General features: G+C 41.3%; 2 protein-coding genes and 1 non-coding gene across 4 annotated transcripts in view; 1 reads left to right on the top strand and 2 right to left on the bottom strand.

Moving 5' to 3' along the window:
- LOC134328783 (uncharacterized) overlaps window positions 1-17,447 on the bottom strand; it is a 266,319-nt gene that overhangs the window by 118,822 nt on the left and 130,050 nt on the right. The window lies entirely within an intron of this gene.
- On the top strand, window positions 10,605-10,677 carry trnak-cuu (transfer RNA lysine (anticodon CUU)). Its single transcript has one exon. It is a non-coding gene; the product is annotated as a tRNA-Lys (tRNA).
- The window catches only part of LOC134328695 (NACHT, LRR and PYD domains-containing protein 12-like), a 34,514-nt gene continuing 31,007 nt past the window's right edge, over window positions 13,941-17,447 (bottom strand). For both annotated transcript variants that reach the window (XM_063009873.1, XM_063009874.1), the window contains 3 exons: window positions 16,157-16,330; window positions 14,628-14,801; window positions 13,941-14,379 (listed from right to left, as the gene is read on the bottom strand). In XM_063009873.1, the coding sequence (XP_062865943.1) occupies window positions 14,199-14,379; window positions 14,628-14,801; window positions 16,157-16,330 (529 nt within the window). In that variant the 3' untranslated portion in view covers window positions 13,941-14,198. The remainder of the gene's footprint in view (window positions 14,380-14,627; window positions 14,802-16,156; window positions 16,331-17,447) is intronic.

The raw sequence follows: 17,447 nt of genomic DNA, 5'->3' as shown, positions 1-17,447 counted from the left end.
GCTGCAGGTCACTTGGATGCGTCTCTACGAGCTTCACACATCTGGATTTAGGCGGTTTATCCCGTTCGTCATGCCAGATCCTCTCAAAATCCGTCCGATTGGATGACGGGCGTCTGTGAACTGCTTCTGGTCTCTCTATATATGTTGTGGGTTTTGGTCGAGTCCCTTTAGGACATTCGGAGATTCGCCTCGAAGCTGCTCCGGTGTTATTCTGGCTGTTGAGGGGTGAACGGTCGCCCCGGTGATGGGGCTGTTTCTTTATGTTTCCCCCCCAGTGGTTGTAATCAACGACCTGATCAGATCTGGGTTTGGATGGAGATCCGTATGGTGCACAGAGAGTCACACACTGATCCCCATTATCCTCCATCACAGCTAGTTTAAAACCTCTGCTGTCCATATTTATCAGGACACGGTTTATTGGACGACGGGTGACACGGTGGTGCAGTGGGTGGCGCTGTCGCCTTACACCGACAGGTTTAATAAAGCTCAGCCCCACTCACCAGCTCTGGGATGAACTGGAACACCGACTGATCAGTCAGTGCTCTTACAACTGGACAGGCACAAATTCCCACAGACATATTTCATATTTAAGTGTAGTGAGAAGCTGAGAAGATAAATAAGGGATGTCAGACGAGCTCATGATCAGGCGTCCCAATACTTTTGGCCCTGTAGTGTACACAGTAAAAACAGAACTGTTCTGGGGTCAGTGAGTTTATGTTATCAGCATTTAGGAGACGCTTTATCCAAAGTACTGTGACAGTATACAGTCTAAACAATTGAGGGTTAAGGGCCTCGCTCAAGGGCCCAACAGTGGCAACCTGGTAGTGGTGGGGCTTGAACCGGCAACCTTCTGATTACTAGTCCAGTACCTTAACCACAAGGCTACAGCGGTTCATGTTTTGTTTTGATTAGAACGTGTTTAGAGGAAGGATTTGGGTTTCTGTGCCACCACACGGGACACCGTCCACAGTCCAGCCAGGTTTAGAGTGACGTGGGTGAAGAGGCTGCTGATGAATCATCGACTGTCCGTATATTTATGATGCAGCAGATTTCTGAGAAGCTTAAAATAAAACTTTCTGATCCTTAAATTAAAGTAAAAGTCGAGCTCGGCTGAAGTTCTGGTGAGTTTGGAACCTGGTGGTGGTGAACAGATCACATAACATCCAGATCAAAAACATCAAACATTTTCTCTCTGTACAGAAAATCTAATCTCAATATAAAAGAGGAAGACGAGGAGAAGTAAAGAGACGTGAGAGAGCTCCGGGGTCCGTGAGTGACGTGCTTTAGACCGGCGGTAGCTCAGATCTGAAGCGATTTCTGATTGGACGAGGGGAGGGTCTGGGCCTGGGTGGGCGGCGTCTCTCAGAAATTCAGCTGCTCGTTAAACTTGATGGTGACGGCTTTGACCTCGCAGTATTCCGCCAGCGCGTACTCGCCCCTGCACACAGAGCGCCGCTACGGTTAGCATCTCACCACCGCCGCAGCGGTACAAACCACACAACAGATTAGCTTCTCATAACGACTGAAAATGGAACCACGATCAAACAATATCAGCACCCCTTAAAAACAGGAACAAAAAACCCAGATCTTTTAGTTCACATCAGAGGGAGGAACCGCCGGGCATTTGGGCGTCGCCTCGGTCACTAAAATCGTTCCTCAGGCTAATCAGAAAGACAGAATCTGATTGGTTCTCCATCTGAGGAACATAAAATTGATTTTTAGGCCCAGGAGAAGGACGAGGAGCTCGTTCTGTCCACTCCACCAATGTTTCCTTACACAGAGCATGAAAAAAACAACAAAATAGTGTGTGAGGTCATGGGTTCGAATCTCAGCAGTGCTACCAACCTGGCCAGGTGTCCAACAGACACATATTGGTGAGCACAGCGTGTCTCTCCTTATGCAAACCCACAGGTACAGTGTGTGTGGTCTGAAGCTCTATTTAACCAGAATGTGAGTGGAACGAGTGGGTTGATACACACTCAGGAACTGGATATGACTAAACAGGTGGCAATCTGGGAGAAAATCCTCTCAGTTCTGAAATCGGTTCCATTTTCAGTCACTTGAATTCTTTAGGTTTAATAATAAGAGCAGAATTGAGGGACACTCACGGCTCTCGTCCGTTCCCCTACATCAGTGGTGTCCAAACTTTTTTTTAGGAGGGCCAGATTTGATAATGTGAAAGTGCCTGAGGGCCAACAGTCCCTGATGACATTATTTTAAACAATAAAATGTGCAGGCTGCTCAGGTGGTGCAGCGGTAAGGTACGCTAGCTCACCAGAGTTGTGGTTTTGAATACATCGTATCGAATCTCAGCTCTGCCTTTCCGACTAGGCTGAGCGACTGTATGAACAATAATTGGCTGTTGTTCAGGGTTAGAGGGTAAGAAAGTCGGATCATAGGTCCTCATAACTGCTAGCTGACTAATGGTGCCTCCACAGGGCTGAGGAATAATGCTGATGGGGGTGTGGCCCTCCATACACAGTGCCCGTCAAGTGTATGAACTCAACTCGTGCAGTTGAAAAATGCAGTCTGCACTGACTGTGTGTGAGGGGGCGTATGTCAGTTGAGAGGCGTCCTAAGTCAGCAGTGAAGGGTTGAATCAGTATAGAGGACGCAGTCAGAGTAATTGGACACGACTAGACTTGGGGGGAAAGAGGAGAAAAATATAAATAATAAAAAAACAAAACAATAAAATATGCATATAATACGCTGTTATTTATTCATTTTATTTTCACACAGCGAACAACAAACAAATGTAAGCATTTAGGTGCCAAACATGGTTTGGGTTTAAACTATAACAATGCATGGCTGCCTTTGCAGTATTTCCTGGCATACAGAACCATAAGACAAAAGAGAAAAAAACAGTTCATATTGAACTATCCTTGACACTGTGCTTAAGTTATCTGGCTAACTCAGAAATCATGCTTTTCAAAATATTTTGATTTAATATTATGCATCAATAAAACATCAAAACACAGATACTATTATTTCATAAATCTATTAAGAAAACCTTTTAATACTGTAATGTGCAGAAACAAGACTGGGAAATACTGTTTTTAATGACCATTTAAATGCTTATAAATACCTAAAACAATCAAGTTACCAAACAATATCTTTACTTTCAGAATCAAATCATGTTATTTACTGCTATAAAAAAGTTTAATTGTGTTAATTAATACAGTCCGTGTAACTCTCAGGTGTGTTTTGTTGCTCAGGTGTGTCCTGTTACATTGATTATTTAAACAATAAATAGCGCTGAATGTCTACGCTCAGTTTCAGATTTGGGTTTTGCCTGTGCAGACTGCATTTATAGTTAGAGGAGTAACCAACATGAAAACCAGAGAGCTGTATATGGGTGAAAAACAAGCAATTGTGAAGTTGAGAGAAGATGGAAAATCAATCAGAGCCATTGCACAAATATTGGCCATAGCCAGTACAACCGTTTGGAATGTCCTGAAGAAGAAAGTCTTCACTGTAACAGATGTCGAACAGGTAGACCCAGGAAAACAACAGTAGTTGATGACAGAAACATTGTGCGTGCTGTAAAGAAAGACCCTAAAACAACTGTTAGTGACATCAGCAACAACCTCCAGAGGGCAGGAGTGAAGGTATCACAATCTACTGTTCGCAGAAGACTTCATGAACAAAAGTACAGAGGCTTCACCAGAAGATGCAAACCACTAATGAGCAAGAAGAATAGGAAGGCCAGGCTGGAATTGGCCAAGAAGTACAGAGACAAGCCTCAGACAAATGGACATTTTATGGACTGATGAGACAAAGTTTAACCTTTACCAATGTGATGGAAAGGCTAAAGTTTGGAGAAAGAAAGGATCTGCTCATGATCCCAAACATACAAGCTCATCTGTGAAACACAGTGGAGGTAATGTCATGGCTTGGGCTTGCATGGCTTCTTCTGGGACGGGCTCATTAATCGTCAATAATGATGTCACGCATGATGGCAGCAGTACAATGAACTCAGAAGTCTACAGAAACATTTTGTCTGTTAATTTAAAGAAAGATGCAACCAAACTGATTGGGAGATCCTTCATCATGCAGCAACATGACCCAAAACACACTGCCAAAACTACAAAGGAGTTCATCAGAGGCAAGAACAACAACAACAATACAACAACAACAATACAAAAAAAAGCCTTATGAAAAATGCTCAGTGAGAGATTTGAAAAGTGTGATGAAGGAAGCAGAGCGGAGAGTAAGAGGGAGGGAATGATGATGTTATTGCTTGGAATACAGGGTATACACTACGGTGAACTGTTGTTACGCTCATGGCGAACGTCTCACCCACTACTACTTGTACATGGCAATAGCGATCCTCTTTTCAGTTGGCACGTGTGGCTGGTGACTTTAAACTTTCGGCTCTACAGATGACCCGATCATGGTGCATAGCTCATCAAAGGCTGATTTTGACTTTCTGAAATTCTAGATCTAAAGGTCGTCTGAAAAGGGGTTCTGCACAATGTGCTCCCAAAATTGTTTAGTGCGTTTACGTTCCCAGATGCGAGGTGAACGGAGATTTGAGCCCACATTAGACGGGCTATTGCTTGTTCTGCCCGACGTCTCTCACGTCATGTAAAGGTTTTATCGCATAACTGTAGTTGATGGAAACGCAACATTTTCCGCTTTTATTTCTGCTGAGATTTCATAAATGCACATTACACTTGCGAAACGTTTGGATGGAAACTCGGTTTGAGACTCGAGGAGAACGATTTTCCATAAATGATTAAGAGTTACTAATCAGAAAATTAAAAAAATCAGACAACAAACATGTCATCTATGAAGTCTGTGCCTGACGAAGGGTTTATCATGAAACCGAAACGTTGCAACTTCGGACTTGATCAATAACAAATCGCACTATGCCGTATGGTCGACCACATGCAAAATTTATACGCTCACAATATAGGTCCAAATAGGCATGAATCTCGCACTTATGTGAGATTTGATGAGCATGAATCTCGGTCCCGCCGGATGAATCCAAACGGACGCGAACCTGGGATTGATCGTGCAATGCCTAACGGACGCAAACCCAGGTCCTGATATAGGAGACCTGGTGGGCGCAGACCCCGACGCCTGGAGTCCGAGGTCCCTTGGGCCCGAGGCCCTCCTAACTTTGACAAAAATACACACGAGATTTTGAATGAAAAACAGATACACCATACACAACGTATCTGAATCACAGCACCTGAAAGACAGAGAAAAACATTTAATCAAAAGAAAAAAAATACAGCAACAAATCTACCAAAAACAAGGAGACAACACAAACACAACAAACTCAGGAAATAAATACCGTGTTTCCCCGAAAATAAGACGGGGAAACACTTTTCTAAAATAAGAAAAGTAGAGGTTTTGCTGAATTGCTAAATATAAGGCCTCCCCCGAAAGTAAGACCTAGCAAAGTTTTTGTTTGGACCGTACGCTGTCCCTGCTGTGCTGTACGAGTGTGCTGTGGTGAACTCCCCCTGGTGGCCGGAAGCTGCAATACCGTCCCTGCTGTACAAGTGGCTCAGTATATACTGTATATATACAGTATATAATAAATGTTCATTTTTTTTGTTCAACAATAAATGTGAATTCTTCTTCATGGAAAAATAAGACATCCCCTGAAAATAAGACCTAGCGCATCTTTGGGAGCAAAAATGTATATAAGACACTGTCTTATTTTTGGGGAAACAGGGTAGGAGCAGTCCTGAATACAGGAAATTTAGGGACTTTGTAAAACGACTCTTTAACCTCTTACACCCACATCACCACATAGAAAAAATAACATCAGACCTAAACACTGACTTACCAACTTTTTCTAGACTCACCAACGTGGTAAAACCAGCTAACCCAATGCCCAGTACAAAATCTCTCTGAGGGCAATGCTAAGAACTGGGCCTATACCACACCTCCATACCGCCTCATCCTCATTGACCACTATATGCTACATATTGAACAAGAGACTGAAATATTACAGCACTTGGTGTTTGAGGATTGGGAAGCACATTTTTACAGTAGCAGCAAAATGGTACCATAAAAGGTACCTTAAAACGTACTCAAAAGGGGCAATTAAAAATATGAAAACTTGGCTGGGGGGACAAAGGGGACAGTGGGAAGGAAGAAGAGGGAGTCACAGAACCCTCGGGGGGTACTGACATCTTCAGCCCGGAGGATTTTCCTCCCTTACCTCGGCGTGGGAAGACCCCCTCACCACAGTAAAATCTCTGGGGACCGCTGTCTCCTTTCCCCATCACGCTACCACCTAGGTCACCTAGAAAAATTAGAAACAGACTTCAAAGGCCAATGGAAAAGAACCTAGCTGTGGTCCATTCAGAACCACACAGAGCTCAACCAGATTGAGCTATGCTCGAACTAATAGGGGACGACCACTGTGCCACTTATTCACGAGCGACAAGTGGGTACCCTCTATAGATCACCTCCTTTGGTAAAGGTGCACATGGATAATACCAGCTCCCCATCGATTGAGGGGACCGAACAGGACCCTCCAGACCTGCCAACATGTACGCATTTTGTGTAACGGGCACGCATTTCGAGCTCCTAGTACGCTTGTACGATTCCATGTTCTAAAGTATGCATATCGTTTGATCTCGCATTTCACCAGTTTCAGTAAAGTTGTTACCAGGTTGTCACTGAAGTTGATTTCGCCGCTGAGATCTGCGCATAAGCGGAGTGCTCTCGGCCAATCAGAGCGCTTCATTTTTACCCAACCACCCCGCCCCGCCTAGCTTCGCGCTTCAGTACTTCAGCACTCACTGCAGTATGAAGGGCATTTCTCGCAACGCGAATCATGGCGTCCGTTCAAGGACAAAGTTCCGCCCTTCAACAAAAAGAGCCAATCAGCTTGCTGCTTGTGCCGAGAGCGGAGGGGGGTCAGCGTGCTAGTGGCGAAACCCCCCCGCTGTGGAGTTGTGCGCAGGCGCAATAGCCATAACAAGCCGAAAAATCGCGTTTTTTGTGCATTATTGAGAAACACGCTACAAACTGTTCATGACGTTTCTAACAGACTTGATCAATAATGTAAAATATGTTGTTCACATTGTAATCCCCTTTCGCCCGTTGAGCCGATAACATTGAAAAGGTCAAATTAAGACGTTGAGTTAGCCCAATATTAACCCAACGGTGTTGTTAACCACTCGTCAAGGTTACAAGGTTCACATGTGTTGCAATGGTAACCATCAAGTTTCCCTGTATTCTTACAATTTTAATGTTTTTATTTATTTATTTATTTACAAAGAATGTCTTCAGTTTACTTTAATTTCTGACAAAATTCTTAGGTGGAAGGAGTTTCCATGGGCTATACCTCTTGTACGATAGTTTGTTTTCAATGCAATGTTGGGTGTGTGGTGTGATTGCAGTCACTGGCCAAAAGTAATGGTTTACAAGTATATGCTTTGTTGTTTGTTTGTTTATTAGGATTTTAACGTCATTTTTTACACTTTGGTTACATCCATGACAGAAACGGTAGTTACTAGGGCTGGGTATCGCCACTAATTTCCTGGATCGATTCGATTCCGATTCACAAGGTCCCGATTCGATTCGATCTTCGATTTTTGATTTGATTTTCGACACATTTAGGCATATTTGAGTTACATTAACAGGTTTTGTTTAAATATGTACAGATGTTCAGAGAACGAATGTGATAATTGTACAAAGAACACTCATTATTAAAAATATTTGTGTATTTTGTTTACATAAATAATTAATCCAAAACAGAAAACAGTAACATTCATTTTTTATTATTATTTTATATGTCTGACACACTACAACATTGTAAATGTAATGTAAACATACACCTGGCTGTTGAACAGCTTATGCCAAGTTTACACTACACGACACTCTGATTAACACCTGGTCACTGTAATGTTCACACTACACGACTGATCGGCGATGGGGGGTTTTACACTACACCATCTATCACCAGGGGGAATCACAGGTGAGCTTCTCTGGTCTCCAAAACTACGTTTTGTCACGAAAACACATGTGAGAAGTGATGAAAGGTTTAATGATACCACGTCCAAACATGCACATCAACAAGTAGCGAGCGATCAAAGTTTGTGCGCTGATGAAATAAATGAATCTGAGTGGATTTGGCAACACGAGCAGCATGGCTTGTTCTACAGTGAGTTGGAGGTTAATAAATATTTTGTTTTGTAGAGAACGATCAGGTCAGAAATACTGTAAAACTCGCGTGTGCTGATGTATTCTGATAGAAACTATATTGCGTTCCACCACCTGTTTACAACCTCTCCCCTGTGTTTCCCCTCGCTGTTTCTCACATTGATTGAGAGCCGAGTTTTGATCGCAGAGCGAACACCGAGTTGCTCCCGAATCCAGCACCGACCCGTCGCCGAGCGAAGATCAGTGCAAAAAGTTGTGTAGTGGTCATAACTTGAGCTTCTGCCATGCTGAACTGATGTGCAGATCAGATCTCGTTACATGAAAAAACACTGGCTGGTCACGCGAAATTAAAGGGGGTAACAGATTTCCGTGTGCACCGTAAAAAGGGGCGTATTTAAAAGATCGATCTCGCGTTTATATGAATCGATATCGGATCGTTCAAATAAAGATCGATTCGAATCGAAAAATCGATTTTATAAACCCACCCCTAGTAGTTACTCATTACACAAGATTCATCAGTTCCCAAGCTTATATCACACAGTCATGGACAATTTAGTGTCTCCGATTCACCTCGCTTGCATGTCTTTGGACTGTGGGAGGAAACCGGAGCACCCGGAGTAAACCCACGTAGCACGGGGAGAACATGCAAACTCCACACAGAAAGGACCCGGATCGCCCCACCTGGGGATCGAACCCAGGACCTTCTAACTAAAGAAGGCAAAGCATTGGGCTTCATTTCAATGTTGCTTACACACAGCCCATGTGAGGCAACAAGCAGATAGCAAAAACTGTTTAAAGAAGTAACTGTGTTCTACAGTAAATCTGTATTGTTATTGTAATGACTGCAACATCGTTGTCAAGCTGTTCTGATAATAAAACTTGAGTGAAAGTATTATACTGCCTCCGCAATGTAAGTGGTGGGTGGGCGGTGGTGGACTGGATTTTTTTTTTTTTTTTTTTGAGGGGTTGTACTTCTTTCAAGGTTGGCAGGTCTAACCCTCTAATGTTACAGGATGAACAACCAGAAACAACACAGGTGTGAGGATCAACAATTCCAATAGAGGGAACTGTTGGATAAGAAATAGAGCAAATAGATCCACCAGAAACAACTCTGTCCCGCATGTGGTTGACCATACGGCATAGTGCGATTTGTTATTGATCAAGTCCGATGTTGCAACGTTTCGGTTTCATGATAAACCCTTCGTCATGCACAGACTTGATAGATAAAATGTTTGTTGTCTGATTTTTTAAATGTTCTGATTAGTAACTCTTAATCATTTATGGAAAATCGTTCTCCTCGAGTCTGACTCACAGCAGCTCCAGCAGGAAAATGGCTCCACTCTCTGCTGCTGCAGCTTTCCGAAGTAAGCTCCGCCCCCTCGGAGGATCCTCAGCCAATCAGAAATTAGATAAATATGTGCAGTTTTCTAAACTCTGCTCATGTTCTTAAATGTTGCTTTTTCTATGTATGTTTTTTTGTCAAAATAGAGAGAATAAATGAAATAGAATAAAATAAATTAAAGAGAATAAATAATTGATTGTCTTTTGGGTCTCTTTTATTATAATAATAATAATAATAATAAAGCAAAATGATGTCATTCATAATATAATAGTTAAAACCCCATATTGTGTTTAATGGGTGTGTAGAATCTCCCTCAAACGAAGCCTTCCGTTTGTTCTTTGTTTAAAGTTTTAGGTCTTCATCAGGTAAGTTATTTTTAATTTGGCTAGGTTTTAGGTCTTCGAGAGGTCCCATTGTCCTTCCCGTCAACCCCATTCAGGATTGGTAAATGAATCAGGTGATTATTTTTCCAGTTTGGTTAAGTTTTAGGTTTCCAAGAAGTCCCCTTGTTCTCCTCGGATTGGTAAGTATACCAGGTAAGTAAAAAGAATTTTCCAATAGGGTTAGGGTTGGGTTCTCTAGGAGATGGGGAGGGTGTGGGGGGTACGTCTGGAAGATGGAGTCAGCTGCAATCAGTAGACATGGGTCCTGCACACAGTAAGTAGTGCTGATACAAAGTACCAGCCTGCACACCAGAGAGGCTCCAAACATCAAGTTTTCACTCATAAAATCATGTAGTTTGTGAACTTTGTGGAATGAATGTAGGATTTATACATGTAGATTCTGTGTTTTAGGAAGTTGAGCTACTGTTAATATTTTTCCAGTTGAACTAAAAACAACCTGAATTGATATTTTAATTTACAAGCAAATGTAAAGTATATTTCTATATGAAGAGCATCAGTTTCCAGATAATATACACTGAGGTGTAAAGCATAATGGAGCGGGTTCAGTAATTGTGTAGTAGTTTAAAAGTGACAGTAAGTCTGTGTCTGTTTCTGTTGCTTATTCTGAATTGTGTTTGTTTGTGAACTGTGAATTAGTTCTTAATCTGGTCGTGATGTTAGTGAATTAAACCTACATCTCTCTGATGGTCTGACCGATGAGCTGTCTGTTCTGACCTGCTGCTTAAGCCCGGCTAGCTCAGTCGGTAGAGCATGAGACTCTTAATCTCAGGGTCGTGGGTTCGAGCCCCACGTTGGGCGACTATCTTTGTTTAACATCTACAGAAACCAAAAGAACGTTCTTCCACTTTGGACAGCCGGGGTCCGGTGACTTATCAGGTGGATATTTGTGCTTGTAGGACTGTTGTTTACTGGATGTTTTCAGTTACTTATTTCCACTATTCTGTGGAGCTACACATTGTTGTTGTGTCTCATATCCGTTTGATCAATAGGCAGGTTGTGCAATAAAAGGCACTCGTCCCTGGGTGGGCTCGAATCACCAACCTTTCGGTTAACAGCCGAACGCGCTAACCGATTGCGCCACAGAGACACGCACGCTGTCCTTTCATTGGATGGTACACACAGGTCACATGACTTGCATCAGCTTTTATTTATTCTTAAAAGAAAAATACATGAACCACAGTCATCTCACACGAAGATCTGTTCTGCTCAACAACAGTAAAGCACTCCATTGTTTCTGTGTGCCAGCTCCATAACTGAAGGGCTGTCAGTGTAGAATCGGGTATGTGGGTATATGACCAGTCCTTGTACACCGGTCGGTTAGCTCAGTTGGTTAGAGCGTGGTGCTAATAACGCCAAGGTCGCGGGTTCGATCCTCCTTTTTAAGATGGGTGGTGACCATGGCGGCCATTTTGAAGTCGGCCATTTTGGATCCAACTTTAGTTTTTTCAATGGGAAGAGGGTCATGTGACACATCAAACTTATTGAGAATTTCACAAGAAAAACAATGGTGTGCTTGGTTTTAACGTAATTTTTTAATTTATTCTTTCATGAGTTATTTACAAGTTTCTCTTTGTTTACAGCCATTGACATGTCACGTGAGGAGCGGATAGAAATTGTGTTGATGTCTGGTGAACGCAGTACCCGGGTCATTGCAGCAGATTTCAATGCAAGACACCCTACGAGACCACCCATCTCCCATGCTACAGTTAGCAAACTGCTTGCCAAGTTTCGTGAAACTGGTTCAGTGTTGGATTTGCCAAAATGTGGACGCATGAAAACTGTTACTAATGAAGAAACATCAGTGGCTGTCCTAGCTTCATTCAGCAAGAGCCCACAGCGTAGCACTCGCCGCATGTCACTGGAGAGTGGCATCAGTCGAACATCCCTTCGGCGGATATTAGCTACTCACAAATGGCACCCTTACAAACTCCAGTTGCTGCAGCATCTCAACGAGGATGACCCAGATCGGCGCACTGAATTTGCAGAATGGGCAAAACAAAAATTGGAACAGGACCCTCAGTTTACACAGAACATTTTGTTCAGTGATGAGGCAAACTTTTATGTGAATGGTGAAGTTAACAAACAAAACCAACGCTATTGGTCTGACACTAACCCACATTGGATAGATCCCTCCAAGACTGTTGGAACACAAAAATTGATGGTATGGTGTGGTATATGGGGTACAAAGATAGTGGGGCCATTCTTCATCAATGGAAACCTCAAGGCCACTGGATATTTGAAATTGCTACATGATGATGTGTTTCCCTCTTTATGCACTGAAGCTGGCACGTTCCCTGAGTTTTTCCAGCAAGATTATGGGTGTCAGGTCCGAGCATTCCTAGATGAACAGTTTCCTGGAAAGTGGATTGGTCGTCGTGGGCCAGTTGAATGGCCCCCAAGGTCTCCCGATCTGACCCCCTTAGACTTTTATCTTTGGGGTCATCTGAAGGCAATTGTCTATGCTGTGAAGATACGAGATGTGCAGCACCTGAAACTACGGATACTGGAAGCCTGTGCTAGCATTTCTTCTGCGGTGTTGCTATCAGTGTGTGAAGAGTGGGAGAAGAGGGTTGCATTGACAATCCAACACAATGGGCAGCACTTTGAACACATTTTATAAGTGGTCAGAAACTTGTAAATAACTCATGAAAGAATAAAGTTACGTTAAAACCAAGCACACCATTGTTTTTCTTGTGAAATTCTCAATAAGTCTGATGTGTCACATGACCCTCTTCCCATTGAAAAAACTAAAGTTGGATCCAAAATGGCCGACTTCAAAATGGCCGCCATGGTCACCACCCATCCTGAAAAGTTTTCCCCCTCCCATATACTAATGTGCCACAAACAGGAAGTTAATATCACCAACCATTCCCATTTTATTTAGGTGTATCCATATAAATGGCCCACCCTGTATAATAAGATTTGTTTTATGGTCCGATACATACAGTACAAGTGTGACAAATGGAAAAGTAGAGAAAATAGGAATATAAACTAAATATACAGTACTTCCAGTCATTAAATGTAACATGAAATATCACTCATAATGTATTAGTGTTATTATTATTAGTCATTAACAGAAGTTATTTAACAAATATTTAAATTTTCATCATCTTCTATATTTAACATCATTATTGGTTTAATCAGTTGGTTAGAATGTACAGTAAATTAAAGTGATTCATAATTTTGCATATAAAAAAATATACCCCCCACCCCAGGATCTCTACTGTTTTTCGTCTATTTTGGCCTGCTCTGACATCACAACAAGGTCCCTTGGATGGTTCCAGGATGAGAATCATACAGATGAGACTTTCTTTAGCCAGTCCTCTAAACATCTTCTGGTTATGTAGGAAGATGTTCTAACCTCGAGACCTCACTAACGTCTGTAATTTCCCAGTGAAGATTCTTGGAGATTCTCTGGCCATTCGAGTAATCTCCCTCATGTTCTCCTACAGGCAGAATCTCCAGTAGCTTTAAACTTCTTTAAGCTTCTTCATTACAGGCCAAATAGTGAACAGCAGGCTAATGCATCAAGCTAATGCAGGGTTTTCTAAAGCAGTCCTCATGGACCCTCACCCTGTTTCACATCTCCTAACTAGAGTCCAGTCTATCAGATTAATACAGATGGTACCACTAACCTGATAGACACTCCAATATCATTACCTTTACTGATGTATAGATGTATATACTGATATATAAACACGAAGGTCAATCAGCACTTCAGAGTGGTTTTGAGAGTGTTGATCTTGTACAGGAAGTGATGTCATGCACACAGTTATACAGAAAACATGTTTACAGATTTGAGCAGTAAGAAGCTGAACAAAGTGTCACCATGTAGAATCCCAGTGTGAAGAGTAGATGGTGTTTATCTTCACTGCTCTTCATCTTCATCTCATAATTCAATATGTATTTGAATCAGATAATGTAGAAAAAAATCAGACATGATCAGAGGTGTCAGTCACGACACGATCATAACCAGGATAAACACCAACACACACACACACACACACACACACAGTGGAACAATGATATAACATTTTACACGATTTACACCACTGCATGTGTATGTTATGTTTGTTTATTAGGATTTTAATGTCATGTTTTACACTTTGGTTACATTCATGACAGAAACGGTAGTTATTCATTACACAAGACTCAATTCACAAGGTTATATCGCAGAAAGGACTGCCCCACCTGGGGATTGAACCCAGTATCTTCCTGTTGTGAGGCGACAGTTCTTCCCACTTAGCCACCATGCTGCCCTGTATGTAACGTGTGCATGTGTGTGTTTAGGTGTGTCTGTGTATAAAAGCAACAGTAAGTTACCTTAGTTTTTCTAGGTTACATTGTGGATCCTCCTGTAGATCTTTGAGCAGTTTTACTCCTGATTTTCCTGGATGATTGTTGTTTAGACTCAGTTCTCTCAGACGTGATGATGGATTTGATTTCAAAGATGAAGCCAGAGCAGTAAAACCTTCATCTGTAATACTGCAACTCCACAACCTGCAGAAGAAAATCATTTAATAAAAATCATACATCTTCTCCCACCTCCACTCCATCTCCATTCAGATCCACAACCAGACATCATCACTGAGAAATCTTCAACATGTAAAACTATTCTATTATATTAATGATAAAGTGTTTTATCTTGTGTGGGGAAAATGAGTAAAATATCAAACTCCTACACACATCAATAACAGTTTCTGTATGAATGATCTTCTGTATCTACAGTGTGAAAGTGAAGATCTTACTCCAGTATCTCCAGTTTACAGTGTGGATTCTCCAGTCCAGCAGAGAGCAGCTTCACTCCTGAATCCTCCAGTTCATTAAAACTCAGGTTCAGATGTTTCAGACTGGAGGAGTTTAAACTGAGAACTGAGGACAGAACTTCACAACTTTTCTCTGTTAGATTACAATCATCCAACCTGGAGATAAATGATCAGACCAAAAAATGAAAGACATCACCATGCAGCAATCACACTACACTATGACATCTAAACATTCCAAACCAAAAACCCTCCAAACACAAACCAAAGGAACCTGGGATTTCAGTTCTAGTTTAAATAATGATGCTTCATATTCAGACAGGAGTCTGAATCATTATTAGATGTTTTCATAGCGGTGTTTTTATTCTTTTTATTGTTTTATTTCATAGTGGTGTCTTTATTGTTTTATTTTATAGTGGTGTTTTTTGTTTTATTTCATATACCCCTTTTCCACCGACGCGTGTTTTTACCAAAAAAAAAGAGGTTCCAGACAGCGAACTAACGTTTTTATCTGGCACCACAGAATACTTGTTTTTTTAGCACGAACCGTGACGTCATCAATGGACGTGTCACAGTGTCGAGGTTTAACCACTGTGCTGGTGTCTCGTATGGAGCTTGACGCTGAATTTTTATCTTTTAATGTTCACCTGATTAAATTGAGGCAGTTTGCTGCTGATATTTTCAAAGTGCCTTTAAAAAGATGAATTGTGTGATATGACGTGGTAAACATGACCCGGACAGAACGAACAACGCTCAACGTGAAATATAAACACCACACGTGAAGTAAATACAGCTAAACACATATACATGTTGTATTTTGAGTAGATTTGATGGTTAATTCACACAGATGAATGTTCCTGTCGTGGAACTTTAATGATGTTTTATTGCTCAAGCCGAGCGCCATTTGCACCGAAAGTCGCGGTGAAAGCGAAGCGCAAAACGTTTCTCCCATCAGTGAACCAAAGAAAACAACAACTGCGACAAACACGCCAAGTCTTCTTTTCACCAATAGTTGATTGATGTTTTTTACATTAAAACTAACATATGTAACAACAGCACAAATGCTCACACAATCTACACACTCTGCCATGATGATACTACTCTTAACTTTCGTTAAACAATGCCCACCGTTAATCACGCAGGCTTAGTCCTCAAAGACTGGTGGAAACACGCGTCGTTCTCTCCAGAACTCCAAAGTTCTAAGAAACCTGAACAGAACCTGTTTTTTGGTGGAAAAGGGGTAATAGTGGTGTTTTTATTGTTTTGTTTTTTTCATAGTGGTGTTTTATTGTTTTATTTCATAGTGGTGTTTTTATTGTTTGTGCTAGTTTAGGATCTAATCCCATGTAAGTTAGTGAGCTACAGTAAAGAAACAATCATGCTAGGATGTGATGATGTATGAACACTCCAAAGAGTCCCAAACAAACCATCTACCAAGGTTCAGCTTTTAATAAAATAATGCTTCAGAGTAAAACAGATCTTCTGTATCTACAGTGTGAAAGTAAAGATCTTACTTCAGTATCTCCAGTTTACAGTGTAGATTCTCCAGTCCAGCAGAGAGCAGCTTCACTCCTGAATCCTTCAGTTCATTATAACCAAAGTACAGATGTTTCAGACTGGAGGAGTTTGAACTGAGAACTGAGGACAGAACTTCACAACTTTTCTCTCTTAGATTACAACCAGCCAACCTGGAGAAAAGTAATCAGATTAATATTTTCTCTTTATTCATTACTAACACAAAACTGCTCAACTTAATTTTTTAATAAACATCCATTCCTGCATTTCTGGCCTGCAACACATTCCAAAAGAAGTTGGGGACGGGGCAATTAGGGCTAGTAATGAGGTGAAAAAACTAATTAATGATTCCAAACAGGTAATGTCAACAGGTGATTGTAATCATGGTTTGGTACAAAAGCAGCATCCAGGAAAGGCTGAGTTTCTGATGAGCAAAGATGATCAGAGGATCTCCAATTTGTCAACAAATGTGTGAATGATGATTGAAATGATTAAATGATTAAAATGTTTAAAACAATGAATCTCAAAGAAAGATTGGAAGGGATTTGCATATTTCTCCCTCTACAGTGCATAATATCATCAAACCGTTCAAGGAATCAGAAGGAATTTAAGTGCGTGAAGGTCAATGGTGCAAGCTTAAGCCGAACGATCGTGATCTTTGATCCCTCAGACAGCACTGCATCAAGAACCACAACTTAACAATATCTGATATAACCACATAAGTGAGGGATTAGTTTATCAAACCTTTGTCAAGCACTACAATACAAAGTTATATGCACAAATGCCACTTAAAACTTTACTGTGCAAAAAAGAAGCCTTATGTTAACCATGTCCAAAAGCAGCGTTGACTTGTTTGGGCTCAGAGGCATCTAAGATGGACCAACACACAGCATTCCAAGTCCAAAACAAGTCCAAGTCAGCAACAAGTCCAAAATCCAGGGTCTGTCATGGTATGGGGGTGTGTCACTACTCTTGGCAAAGGTCATTTACACTTCTGTGATGCAGCATTAATGAGAAAGGTACATTGAGATCCTAGAGCAACATGTGCTGACTTTAAGACGTCGTCTTTTCCAGTGATGTCCATGCATTTTCCCACAAGACAATGCAAAACCACATGCTGCACACAATACAAAGGCATGGCTGCAGAAGAAAAGGGTAATAATAATAATAAAAAATTTATTTATAAGCGCCTTTCAAGACACCCAAGGACACTGTACAGATAGAGACCAGAACAACATAGAAATTAATCAACTTAATAATACATAAATAAATAAAGAAATAACCAGTGGT

The sequence above is a fragment of the Trichomycterus rosablanca genome, chromosome 15, assembly GCF_030014385.1.
Source record: "Trichomycterus rosablanca isolate fTriRos1 chromosome 15, fTriRos1.hap1, whole genome shotgun sequence".
In the NCBI taxonomy this organism is placed as follows: Eukaryota; Metazoa; Chordata; class Actinopteri; order Siluriformes; family Trichomycteridae; genus Trichomycterus; species Trichomycterus rosablanca.
The sequence above is the reverse complement of the archived record's forward strand: the minus strand, read 5'-3'. Positions and strand labels throughout refer to the sequence as shown.